Source organism: Acinonyx jubatus, chromosome D1 (genome assembly GCF_027475565.1).
Source record: "Acinonyx jubatus isolate Ajub_Pintada_27869175 chromosome D1, VMU_Ajub_asm_v1.0, whole genome shotgun sequence".
Taxonomy (NCBI): domain Eukaryota; kingdom Metazoa; phylum Chordata; class Mammalia; order Carnivora; family Felidae; genus Acinonyx; species Acinonyx jubatus.
The window spans coordinates 49772440-49785238 of record NC_069390.1 but is presented as its reverse complement, the minus strand read 5'-3'; the positions used below and the strand labels follow the sequence as shown (position 1 = coordinate 49785238).

Genomic DNA, 12799 nt, shown 5'->3' with positions numbered 1-12799 from the left:
CTGAACTTTAATTTCCTCATCTAAGAAATGAGTCACGAACTACATCTGGAATTCCTGTGATTCTTCTTCTTTTCTATACAGAGGGAGCCAAAGAAGAAAAAGAGATTATGAGTTACCGCTTAGAACTGACTGGTCTTTACAAAAATACAAGGGAGGTAATGGCACCAATGAGGACAAGTGACATGGTATTAGTACAAAGCTAAGTCAAGTCACAGTAGACCTTCCAAGACCAAAGATCTGTAACAAGATATGGCTTATTTCCAACATGGAAACTCTAGAAGTTTCTAGAAAGATGGGGAGCTACTATTTAAGCAGCAATTGATCACAAATACAAAGTCAAAAGGATATTCCAGTATGACACAGTACACTATTTCCTTTAAATGTTGATATGATATGTTTCACATTATCCCATTTTATAGAATAAGCACAATCCATAGTTTATTATATTTAGAAGTTTATTTTATACAAAGAGTCAAATCACGTGTTTGGTGACTGACATTGACACATAAGAGGGGTTACTGAAACTCTACGGTATAGGAGGTTATAAACAGCCTCTAGGAGGAGGGGATTTTAAATAACTGATTTTGAGCCATTGATGGTAAATGTGGTTGTTCCTGGGAACTCATTCCACATGGACTTTCCCCACATCTTATGTTCCAAGTTTTCTGATCCCCTATTATCCATGGTTATTTTTGATTTGTTCCTCTGCTTTTCCACTCCTAGTACCCATTAGTGTAATCTCTCATCTGTCCATTCCTTTTTACACCCTGTCTTCCCCTATCCTCCGGTCCCTACCCCCACCACCTTCCCAATCCTTCAGTTCTATCTGCTTCCCAGATAAATGCTGCTCCTACCCTCCACGTCGTTCATTCCTCTGCCTCTCTGCCTTTTCCATTAGAAGACTTCTCTTGAGCCTTTGCTATATTATTGTCACAAGGACATTTTTGCTTTTCTTTCCATCCTTTGCTCAAGCTGGTTTTGACAGAAAATGAGTTCTTGCCATGGGATTTCTTATTTGAATGTTCCATCTTAAACGATACATCGCTCATCTGAACGCCCTTTACCAGATTCTTTATTTTAGACTTATACAGAGATAATTCCAAATCCCAGGCCCTGTTACATTTTATAGATTCCATTTTTTCTTTAAAATGCTTCAGATCCTGCTGTACCAAGGGAGAAATTTTGAGGGAGAACTTTAGCTCAAAGTTCGAGGAGGTCTCTTTTCTCGATATGTCCAATAAAAACCGTGTACTGAGGGTCATCTCCTCGTTCCCTGCCTGCCCCTCTTCATCCAGAAGGCTGTTTACTTTTCTGTGGGACTCTTTCCCCAGCTGACTCTGGTCCTCTTTCACCAGGTAGGACATGGCATAAAAAAATTCCTGGAAGCTAATATGGCGGAAGGTATAGAACTTCTTGATGTCAAATCCCTCTTGGTAATCCATGCTGCTCAGGAAAGCAGCAAGCCTGGTCCCATCTAAATTGTGCTTCCTGAGGTCAGCTTCTTCAAACATGAACCTCTGGTGCTGGATCCCCTCAGCTGCTAAGGAGCACAGACCCCTCAGGACCCTGTGCTGGGTAAGCTCAGAGCCGCCTCCGTTGTCACTGGGCGGCAGGAAGGTAGAGACATAGGCCATGAAGATGTCTGTGTCATTACTGGGAGTCTCTGAGATCTCCCTGCCCTTCTCCATCTGCCCCTTCAACCAGGAGCAGACCACCCAACAGATGCCTGGAATCTGACATGATTTGTAGAGAGCATCATTCCCTTGTACAATGTCAAAGGCATTTCTGGCTTGCTCCTCATCCGTGAAATAGGAGCTGAAATACCTCCTCCTCTCATCCTCAGAAAAGCCTAGGATGTGAATATGATGCGACTGTTTCAGCAAGGGCTTCAGATTCGCAAAGCCAGGGGCCGGGTGGTGATAAGAAGTGAAGATGTGGAAAGTGCCTCTCTCCTAATTAGAGGGTGCAGGATTTCCCCCATAGAGCTCGGACTCAGCCTCTTCAAGCCCTTTGCAAAGGGCCTCTGCAGCTCATCAAAGCCGTCCAGGATGAACAGCAGACGCTCTGGCTCCCTCAACATCTCGTCCACAGGTGCCTGGTTGTCCCCACAACACCGGAAGAGGAGCTGGTGCAGTCTGCCCTCCTGCAACAGGACCACTTCTCTGCAGCTGACATAAAAGACATAATCAAACCGGCCTTGGTAAAGGGTGCCAGTGGCCCAGTCCAGCACCATTTTTCTGGCCAGTGTTGTCTTTCCAGTGCCAGCAGACCCCTGTAGTACCACTGTGGGTGGGCCTTGGTAAGGCCTTTCTCCTGGATCAAACAGAGCCTGCAGCGACACAGAGTCCAGCTCTTCCTCCAGAACGGGGAGGGCAGACGATTCTGGGCTCTCCGGGCTAGGCCTGACCACGAGGAGCAGCTGGCTGTGGCTGCCGCAGGGTCCCCCCTCTTGCCTCTCCTCCAGGCCGCGCACATGCTCTCGGTATATTTCTCTGTAATCTGAGCCAGACACATGGGGTGTTAGCGGGTGACATGGAGATATAAAGAAGGACCAAGAGGGCCGTTCACACTCTAGATCCTGATCTCTAGTTTCATTTTGTATGCTAACTTCTATCTTCCTGAAGTTTATACTTCCAGCCACAAGGAGAGTGACTGCTACAGATGTGTATGTGTGTGTACCTGCACACATTTACATGCCTGGTGTGCATGTGTACACCCATATGAGTGTGCAAGGGTGTGTTTTGTGTGTGTGGGTATCTGTGGGGTATGAGTAACTATATCCACACATGCCCATGAAAGTACGCCTATGAAAGCTTATGTATTTTTTTAATGTTTACTTATTTTTGAGAGAGAGACAGAACACGAGCAGGGTAGGGGCAGAGAGAGAGGGAGACACAGAATCGGAAGCAGGCTCCAGGCTCTGAGCCCGATGTGGGGCTTGAACCCACGAACTGTGAGATCATGACCTGAGCTGAAGTTGGATGCATAACTGACTGAGCCACCCAGGCACCCCAAAAGCTTGTGTATTTTTGTGTGAGGAAGGCATGTCAGTGTGCATCAGCAAGTAGGTGTTTGTAAGAATATGTATATGTGTAAAAGTCTCTGTGTATGTGACTGAGTGTTCCAATGAAACATCCTCATTTCAAATGGTGAAGACAGGGCTGCCTGGGTGGCTCAGTTTGTTAAGCATCTGACTCTTGACTTGGCTCAGGTCATGATCTCACGATTTGTGGGATTGAGCCCCTGTGTGGGCTCTGTGCTGACAGTGCGGAGCCTGCTTGGGGTTCTCTGCCTCCCCTTGTTCTCTCTCTCTCTCTCTCTCTCTCTCTCTCTCTCTCTCAAAATAAATAAATAAACTTTAAAAAAACAATTAAAAACTTTTTAAAAATTGAAATGATAAGGACAGAGAGGGGAGAAAGGGAAGGGAAGCTGGAGGATAGTGAAGTAATAGAAACCTATTTTTGGTAATCAAACCAGGTGCTCAAGATAAACCAGCTTCTGAGCAGAAGCCATGACTTTGTGCCAGAAGAGGTCTCAGGTGTGAAAGGCGTCTATGGATGGAGCACAGGCACCACCCCCCCATCACCCCATGAGAAGGGACAGGAGACCTTCTGGGCTCCATGCCCATCCTGCACTCTAGGGCGGCATCAATCCATCAGTTCCTTGAGAGAGAAGGACTCAGAAGCAGACTGTCCTCTGTGGGAAATAGCCTGAGCTGCCTGCTAGGACAGCAGCTAAGGCAAGGTCAGACCCCCACCACCTGATGCCATTTCTGCTGCTTAGCGGAATCCCCTTCACCAACATCTTCCCCAATCTCTAAGTCCTTCTCCTCTCCTCTTCTTTTCTGTGGCACTACGACTGGAGGCAGGAGGTGGGGGCATTATGGCCACAAGATAATAGTAATCTTTCTGTAAATAAATCCCCACCCTTGGCTCAGGCTGTCAGAGCCTTGGGCTGGAGACCACCAGGACCCTGGGCACTGGTGCTCCTAGGCATGGACAGAGGGCAAGAGTAAGAGACAGCATAAATCACAGGCTGTGGGAGTCTCTGGAAATGTCATGGGGGTATCATTCCCATGATACATTGCTTACATACATAGTCCTGGGGCTACCCTGACCTCCTGTCATCCCCTCCTGCACTCACCATTCAGACAGATGTGGCTGAGCTGGTCCACTAGTTCCAACAGGTTCATGACCTTCAGGATCCTGAGCACCACCTTTGCGGCCTCCTGTGCTCCATACAGGGAAATCAGCAAAGAAGCCAGGTCCACCCGGCTCAGGTCCTCCAGCTCCCCCCGAGCCATCTGCGGCTGCCTCTCAAGCAGGCTTCTGTCCTGTAAGTGGAACTTGAATAGCTTGAAGCTTTTCTCCTCAAGGTCACTCAAAACCCAGAGCAATGCCCCTCGGGGGCTGTGGGCCAGGGCCATGGTGTTGGGGTGAAGGGTCGAGTTGAGACCAGTGACCTGGAGAAGCAAGGGAGAGGGGAAGAGAGGTGAGCACTGAGGGAAAAGCAGCCTGCAGGCACCTCAGCCACTCTCCTTTCTAGGTGTTTAGCAAGCTGCTGAGCCCAGGCCAAGGAGAGAGGAGAGAGACGTGTGCAAAATTCCAAGAAAAGCGAGTAGGTGGGACAGCAGGGAATTTTCTTACTCATTCCTGGCTGTGCCTCTTTGTCAGCTGACATGTGTCTGTGCCAGCAAATAGGAAGGAAGGGATGTGGGTGTATAGGTTCTATCTCTCCATCTCTCCCTCCGCCCCCATTCTCCCTCTCACACACACTATCAGGCCTTAAATGCCTACTTAAGACAGTTGGGTTAAAAATATATACTTCTTTAAGTTTTCAAAGTGAGACCTTCCCTGACTTTGTGAACCTATCCAGAGTTGAAGCATACTGGCTAGGACTGCTGAGGAGTCCTGGCAAGAAGATAGAAACTCTATATCATCAATCCATTGGCTTCGCAATCAGCCTCATGGACTCAAGCACACACAGGATTTCAAAGCTGGAAGTTTTCTAATTCAGATAAGGAGACAAGTTCAAATAATAAAAGAACAGTCACTTTGAGGGCTCACTTTGTCCCCCATGATTTCTTTTCTTTTTTTAAAATTTATTGTCAAGTTAGCTAACATATAGTGTTTACAGTATGCCCTTGGTTTTGGGGGTAGATTCCCATGATACATTGCTTACATACAACACCCAGTGCTCATCCCAACAAGTGCCCTCCTCAATGCCCATCATCCATTCCCCCTCCCCCACCCCCCCACAAACCCTCAGTTTGTTATCCATATTCAAGAGTCTCTTATGGTTTGCCTCCCTCTGTTTGAAACTATTTTTCCCCTTCCCTTCTCCCATGGTCCTCCGTTAAGTTGCTCAAGTTCCACATATGAGTGAAAACATATGATATCTGGTTTTCTTTTATTTATTTCACTTAGCATAATACCCTTCAGTTCCATCCACATTGTTGCAAATGGCAAGATTTCATTCTTCCTCATTGCCAAGTAGTATTCCATTGTATATATAAACCACATCTTCTTTATCTATTCATCAGTTGATGGACACTTGGGCTCTTTCTATAATTTGGCTATTGTTGAAAGTGCTGCTATAAACATTGGGGTACATGTGCCCCTATGAATCAGCACTCCCGTATCCTTTGGATAAATTCCTAGTATCACTATTGCTGGGTCATAAGGTAGTTCTATTTTTAATTTTTTGAGAAACCTCCACACTATTTTCCAGAGTGGCTGTACCAGTTTGCATTCCCACCAACAGTGCAAGAGGGTTCCTATCTCTCCACATCCTCACCAACACCTTTTGTTTTCTGAGTTGTTAATGTTAGCCACTCTGACCCATGTGAGGTGGTATCTCAATGTGGTTTTGATTTATATTTCCCTGATGATGAGTGATGTTGAGCATCTTTTCATGTGTCTGTTGGCCATCTGGATGTCTTCTTTGGGAAAGTGTCTATTCATGTCTTTTGCCCATTTCTTCACTGGGTTATTTTTCCCCATGATTTCTAAGTATTATCTCTCTTGATCATCACAGAAACTATCTTAGGGATTACTCAGATAAGAAATTTGAGAGAAAAGTGGTTTTCCAGAATTTTCCAGAGCTGGACCAGTGGGCAAAGAGGCAGGATTTAAATCATTGTCTATGACCTGGGTAAATAGGAACAGAAATATGTGAAAAGAAAAACCATAGAAGACAGATGCAGAAACCATGTCGTTAGACTAACTGCTATCCCCCACTAGAGAGAACAGGATCTTGAATTGTGTTTAAAATATACAGCTAATATGTTGACAGGGTGGCAGTCTTCAGAAGAAGAGAAGCAACAATTAGCAGAAGACTTCAGAGTCCAGAACTACCCCTCTGATCTATAACCAATGGGAAATCCATCTCAGTAGCAAAATGTCTGAGAGCTAGAAAAAGGTATTTGGGAATGGGGAAAGCCACTGAGATTCAAATGCCAGCATTTTAACTATGCACCAAAAAGTGACAAAAAAATTTTCAGAGTATGTTAGGATACAAGGGACTTTGGGTGCAAGTCTTGGGGTAGTTTGGAAAAGCAAGCCTATTGACACAGGAGTGATTTACAATAAACTCTCAGGCTCCCCTGAAAATCTCTGCTGTTGGCAGAGCTAATTCAGGAGACAGCAAGAAAAGATAGCACTAGAGGGTGCCAAGGAGATCTGCTATCTAGGCTTCAGGCCATTTGGACTCAAAGAGCTGGAGGTGAGTTTGGGATGACTCACCTCCCTTAAGCAGGAGCCCAACAAGCCAGGTCCTAGGCACTGAGGGAAACAGATCTTCTTTTCTAGTCAGACCCCAGCCAAGCCTGGGTCCACTTAGCCCAAACCCACTAGTTCACTTCTTCTTGGTGGTGCTGGGATTAAAAGGGTGGGTGGGACAATCCCGTCACCTCCCCTTTCATACCTAATAGGCCCTGGCCCATCTGGGGCTGGGAGAGATGAAGAACCCCGGGGCCTCAGAGCAGCAGAAACACCCACACATTCCATCTAACATTCAGTAGATAAGCGCTGCTCATTAGAAGAAAACTTGACTTCCTTCCTGCACATAGTAAATTGAAAAACAAGGGAATGGCCAAAGGGATGACCTATTCTGTTACCAAGAAAAAAAAAGAGTCCAGCAGCCCTTTCCTCTCCCTCTCTGAAACCCCAGCACTCTCCTACAACTTGACACAGGGCCAGGCTGGGGCAGTCTGACTCGCGAGGCAAAGGAGTTGAGGCACTGTCACCACCATGTCCTCAGCCATGCATTGCACCATTTCTTCACATTGTTTAAACCACTGGAGGATGTGCTCCACCAAAGTGAAAAGGGAGAAAGACAGGAGCTCCATGAAACAGGAATCCAAACAAGGAGGAAAACAAAGCACCCTCCCCACTCTGCCCAGGGCACCTGGTCAGAGAGCCTAGAGTGTGGACAGGACAGAAGCCCTGACCGAGGAGAATAGGGCTCTCAGATCATCTCCAGGGGGAAAAAAGAATTGACAGAATAACAGATGCTTCTAGGCCCTCTGGAAGATCCTACTGAGAGGCTACTAGAAGGTATGGAGAAACTAACATTCAATACCAAGAAAACTAAACAAATAACTAGAATATAGAAATTCTAGCTCTAGGAAAAACAAAAAATAAGAAAGAATTTTACATAATAATAAACTACAACACTCCATTGTAAATAATGTTTACATAGAAATAATAATGGAACCGCTGAATATTGATCTAACTAAAATGTATAATATAACCATATTGAAAGGACAGTGGTGGAATATTACGGCATAGGAAGTCAAGAGATAGTGCATAAAATTGATGAGACAAAAGGTAGCAGTAGACATTTATTATTTAAAAGTGCAGAGATGAGAGGCACCTGGGTAGCTCAGTTGGTTAAGCATCTGACTTCAGCTCAGATCATGTTCTCACAGTTTGTGGGTTCGAGCGCCACGTCAGGCTCTGTGCTGACAGCTCAGAGCCTGGAGCCTGCTTTGGATTCTGTGTCTCCTTCTCTCTCTGCCCCTCCCCCACTTGTGCTCTGTCTCTCTACGTCTCTCAAAAATAAATAAATGTAAATATAGTAAAATAAAAAAATAAAAGTGCAGAGATGCAAGAGGAAACAATTTAAATATAAAAGCAGTTGCCTCAGGAAAGAGAATGGAGTTAGTGGAGTAGGGAGGGGGTTGGAGAAGTGGACCAGGAAAGTACTGGATTTGGAGCATAAGCTTTTTGATGTTAATTGATCTTTTAAACTATGAGCATATATGTTATAAAATAAAAATTAGCAAAGTAAGAACAGGAGGTAGAAGTAGAGATAGTAATACTGTATTGCATATTTGGAAGTTAGTAAGAGTAAATCTTGAAAGTTCTCATCACACAAAAAAATCTAGAACTATGTATGATGATGGATGTTAGCTAGATTTGTTGTGATGATCAGTTCACAATATAAACATATATTGAATCATAATGTTGTATATCTGAAATAAATATAATGATGTATGTCAACTAAACCTCAGTACAAAAGAAAGTACATTAACTAATGTATATAGACATATCTTTCAGGAAGCTTGGCAACAAAAGGAATTGAGAGGTCCTGAGAAGATGTGGGGGATGTGGGGCCAAAAGAAGGTCTTGTTTGTTTTAATGTGAGAGAGTATGGGAAGGATTTAGATGCTGATAAAAAAATCATCTGACACAGGAATCAGGTTAGAAATACAGGCAAGTCGGGGCGCCTGGGTGGCGCAGTCGGTTAAGCATTCGACTTCAGCCAGGTCACGATCTCGCGGTCCGTGAGTTCGAGCCCTGCATCGGGCTCTGGGCTGATGGCTCAGAGCCTGGAGCCTGTTTCCGATTCTGTGTCTCCCTCTATCTCTGCCCCTCCCCCGTTCATGCTCTGTCTCTGTCCCAAAAATAAATAAACGTTGAAAAAAAAATTAAAAAAAAAAGAAATACAGGCAAGAGAGAGAAGTACCAGAGGAGAGAATTGAGCTGTGGATTGAGGCAGGATTCAAAGCAAAAGCAAAAGACTGGCCTTTGACAGGAGAATGGAGGGAACATCTTCCATCCATGCCTGAGGAAAGTGACAGGGTCATTTGGCAGAGCAAAGCGGGTCTGTGAGTTTTGTGGTCAGGTGAGGGTACTCATGTCTGGTGGTCCCTGGATTCTCTTTGAATGATGAGTAAGAGCATCTCCTAAGGGTGGGAGGGCTGCTGGTGAAGAGGGGAGAAGCCATAAGGGAGCAGCTTGGAGCCTCTTTTGTGCACCTTTCCCCCTATCTCCCCAAGGCCTCTCATGCCCAGTGCTCAGTGAGTTCTGCCAGAATCCAGGAGAACAGGAAGGAATGGGAATTGGTCTCTCCCAGAGACTTAACCAAGCTGAGGCTAGAGACCAAAGTAAGACAGCAAAGAATCAAGCCCAAGAGATAAAATGGGAAAATGGAATGAGACATAGCCACATACATAGCATGACACAAAAAACTGAGTCCACTAACTGAGAAGACTCTCAGACTGGCCTTCCCTAGAAGGATCCAAGTATGGAGATGATGGGTCAGGGATTGAAAGTCACACTGGAAGGAATAGAAATGAGATGTAAAAAGACTGGTTTTAATTGAAGGGTGGAGACAGGACATGAAATGAGGCAACCCTGTCTTGGCTGTGGGCAGAACTGAAACTGGAGCAATGGAATCCGAAAGGGAAGAGGTGGAGACAAAGAGACAGAGGCCAAGGGTGGAAACAGTCAGAAAAGAGATACAAAACACAGAAGAGAGAAATAAGCGGATGAAACAGAAAGCTCTCTCTCTCTCTCTCTCTGTCTCACACACACACACATTTATACACTTATTCTGTAAAGAGGGTTTTTCTTAACAGCAAACTCTCAAGAAACAAGAGTAACTAGAAATATGTGTGGAGGGATTGAAGTCTCTGAGTCAAGCTACCAGAATTCCGTGCCTGCATTATAATCTTTCCTCACCCATGGAGGCAAATGCCAAGGCAAAGTTCAGTATACATCATCACCCCCCTGCTTCCAGGCCTGCCTAATAGAGGTAGGGGCTCCAACTCCAGACCATCCCTTCCATGCAAAGGCCCCTTGAAAAGGTGCCTTCTGGCCCCTATGGTGGTCACCATATTCTCTTTTATACTTTGGTCAGCTCTAACAAAGTTAGCATATGGGGTTGGTAAGTTTAAATGTCCTCTTGAGATTGACTCCATATAGCCATTTGGAAGTATCCATCTCTGCTATGAGAGGCTGCCTTTTCTCAACAGTACTCCCACATGGCCTTGGAGGAGAAGGAGAACTACATTGTCCCCAGTGACTTGGCAACTGCTAGCAAGATGGCAGTCAGAAAAACAGGCAGGCTGGCAAAGTACATGCACAAATCAGAATGGGAAATATCAGAGCTAGAACATTTCAAAGTCCTCGTATCATTGGTACAGCTATTTAAACTCAAAACAAATGAGTTAAAATGCATGGTAACTTCGGCACCTGTGTGCTGCTGGAACACCACCACTCCATCAGTCAGAGAGTTGATGTTGAGGAGAATAACTATAATGACTTCCAGTTCTTTGACAAAACTTCAGATGTATACCCTTCTGGCCAAGCCTCTGCAATTCCATACTGTTAGAGCATTCATTGTATCCCTTTGGGGTTCCACTCTTTTTTAAGTTTGTTGTGCCTGAGCCACAAAAAGAAGCATATATGGATTTCTACGGAGATTTTGATTCCATGAAAGATTTTGAGATGAAGAAGGCAGGTGTCTTTCAGAGTGCAAAATGATATTGGAATATAAAGGTTTTATTTGGATTGAGTTCCATAGAAGTTTGTCACTGACCTGTAATCCTTAACTATGAAATATGAATATTGTACACTAAGGAATCACTTCCCTTGATAAGTAATTAACAAATAAGAAAAGAAAATGCATGGCAAAATCAAAAATAATAATTAAAATGCTAAAATTAGAATGTGTTTCTTAACTAGCAGAAGAACCTTAAGAAAACACAATCAGACAAATAACCACATTATAAGGCCAAATAGAAGTTAAAAAAAGAAAATGGAAAGTGTAACAAAAATAAACAATAAAATGTTAGAGGGGTGCCTGCGTGGTTCAGTCAGTTAAGCGCCTGTTGAAGCCCCATGTCAGGCTCTATGAGGACAGTTCAGAGCCTGGAGCCTGGAGGCTACTTCAGGTCATAGCCATGTCTATGACCTCCTCCGCTTGTGCTCTGTATGTCTGTCTCTCTCTCAAAAATAAACATCAAAAAATTAAAAATATAATAAAATGTTAGAAATTAACCCAAATAATAGACTAGGTATGGGAATCCAAAGAATTCAAATGTGGGCAGTTGGATTTTTTAAATATTTAGGTATATGCTATTTACAAGAGATCCTCCTAAAACATAAAGATATGGAATTCTTGAAATCAAAAGAATGGAAAAAAGATATATAAGAATACACTTATCAAGGGTAATCTGGTATAGCTATATTTATGGAATTCAAAAACTAGAAGAATTAAAGAGTATATTACTTAGTCAACCCATATATATTTGAAATAAACCATAATTTTTAAGCAAATGATGTTACACACAAATTCAGGTGAATAGTCACTTATCAGGGTGGGGCGGGAAGGCAATGAGATCTTGGGCATGAGCAATAGGTATATGTAAAGCAGCAGTGCTGGATCCAACCCATACCAGCTCTTGAAAGCCAGTTGGCAAATTTTCAGGAATTTTGAGAGCCAGCTGTTAAATTTTGAGAGCCAGTAGCTTGAAATCAACCATGATAGGAATATCTATACTATGGAAATTGATAACAAAACTAGGGTCACTTTTTTTAAGGGAGCTGGTTGTTAAACATTTACTAGCATACCACTGAATGATAATATGCTAATACTCATGATAATATTACCTATTATAATGTTCTAATTTTCATAGTAATAAATTCTATTGTATATAATTCTATTTTAATAAATTCATATTCTAATATATTAATTCATAATACTACTGTTGATAATCTTCTAATCCTTGGTTTGGGTTGTAGGTTCTGTTCATCATTTTAAAAAATGAATGAATGTTCTAGTTCTTGGTTTGGGTAATAAGTCCTATTCATTACATTATTTAAAAAATAATGAGTGCCTCTTCCGGGGACGGCGTCTGTAGGCATTCAGAATGGTCCAGCGTTTGACATACCATCGTAGGCCGTCCTACAACACAGCCTCTAACAAAACTAGGCTGTCCTGAACCCCGGGTAATAGAATCGTTTACCTTTATACCAAGAAGGTTGGGAAAGCACCAAAATCTGCATGTGGCGTGTGCCCAGGTCGACTTCGAGGAGTTCGTGCTGTGAGACCTAAAGTTCTTATGAGGCTGTCCAAAATGAAAAAACATGTCAGCAGGGCCTACGGTGGTTCCACGTGTGCTGAGTGTGTTCATGACAGGATCAAACGTGCATTCCTTATTGAGGAGAAGAAAATCATTGTGAAAGTGTTGAAGGCACAAACACAGAGTCAGAAAGCTAAATAAAGAAATGAAGCTTTTTTGAGTAATAAAACAATCAAAGGCAAAAAATAATAAAAAAATAAAAAATAATGAGTGAATGAATGAATGGAACTAAAAAAGCAGTTCATGAATGAACCCAAGTGTCATGAACCAAAGAGTATGATTATTACAATTTTGTATACCTGCGATAGAAAAAAGAGCACTAAGTTTCTGGAGGACATCAAGTATCAAAAGAACCTCCACTAATGAGTGTGGTCCATGGACACCTGAAAAGAACCACCTCACTTTCACAGCAACACACCAGATGCA

General features: G+C 43.4%; 1 protein-coding gene and 1 pseudogene across 1 annotated transcript; one reads left to right on the top strand and one right to left on the bottom strand.

The window, feature by feature from the left end:
• Positions 1-437: 437 nt before the first annotated feature.
• On the bottom strand, positions 438-4561 carry NLRP10 (NLR family pyrin domain containing 10). Its single transcript, XM_015084697.3, is given in 3 exon segments — positions 438-1897; positions 1900-2499; positions 4144-4561. Coding segments are annotated over 3 exon segments (1914 nt in total). The 5' UTR covers positions 4427-4561; the 3' UTR covers positions 438-866.
• A 7599-nt stretch (positions 4562-12160) lies between these two features.
• LOC106986491 (60S ribosomal protein L34-like) lies at positions 12161-12580 on the top strand (annotated as a pseudogene).
• The last annotated feature ends 219 nt before the right edge of the window (positions 12581-12799 follow it).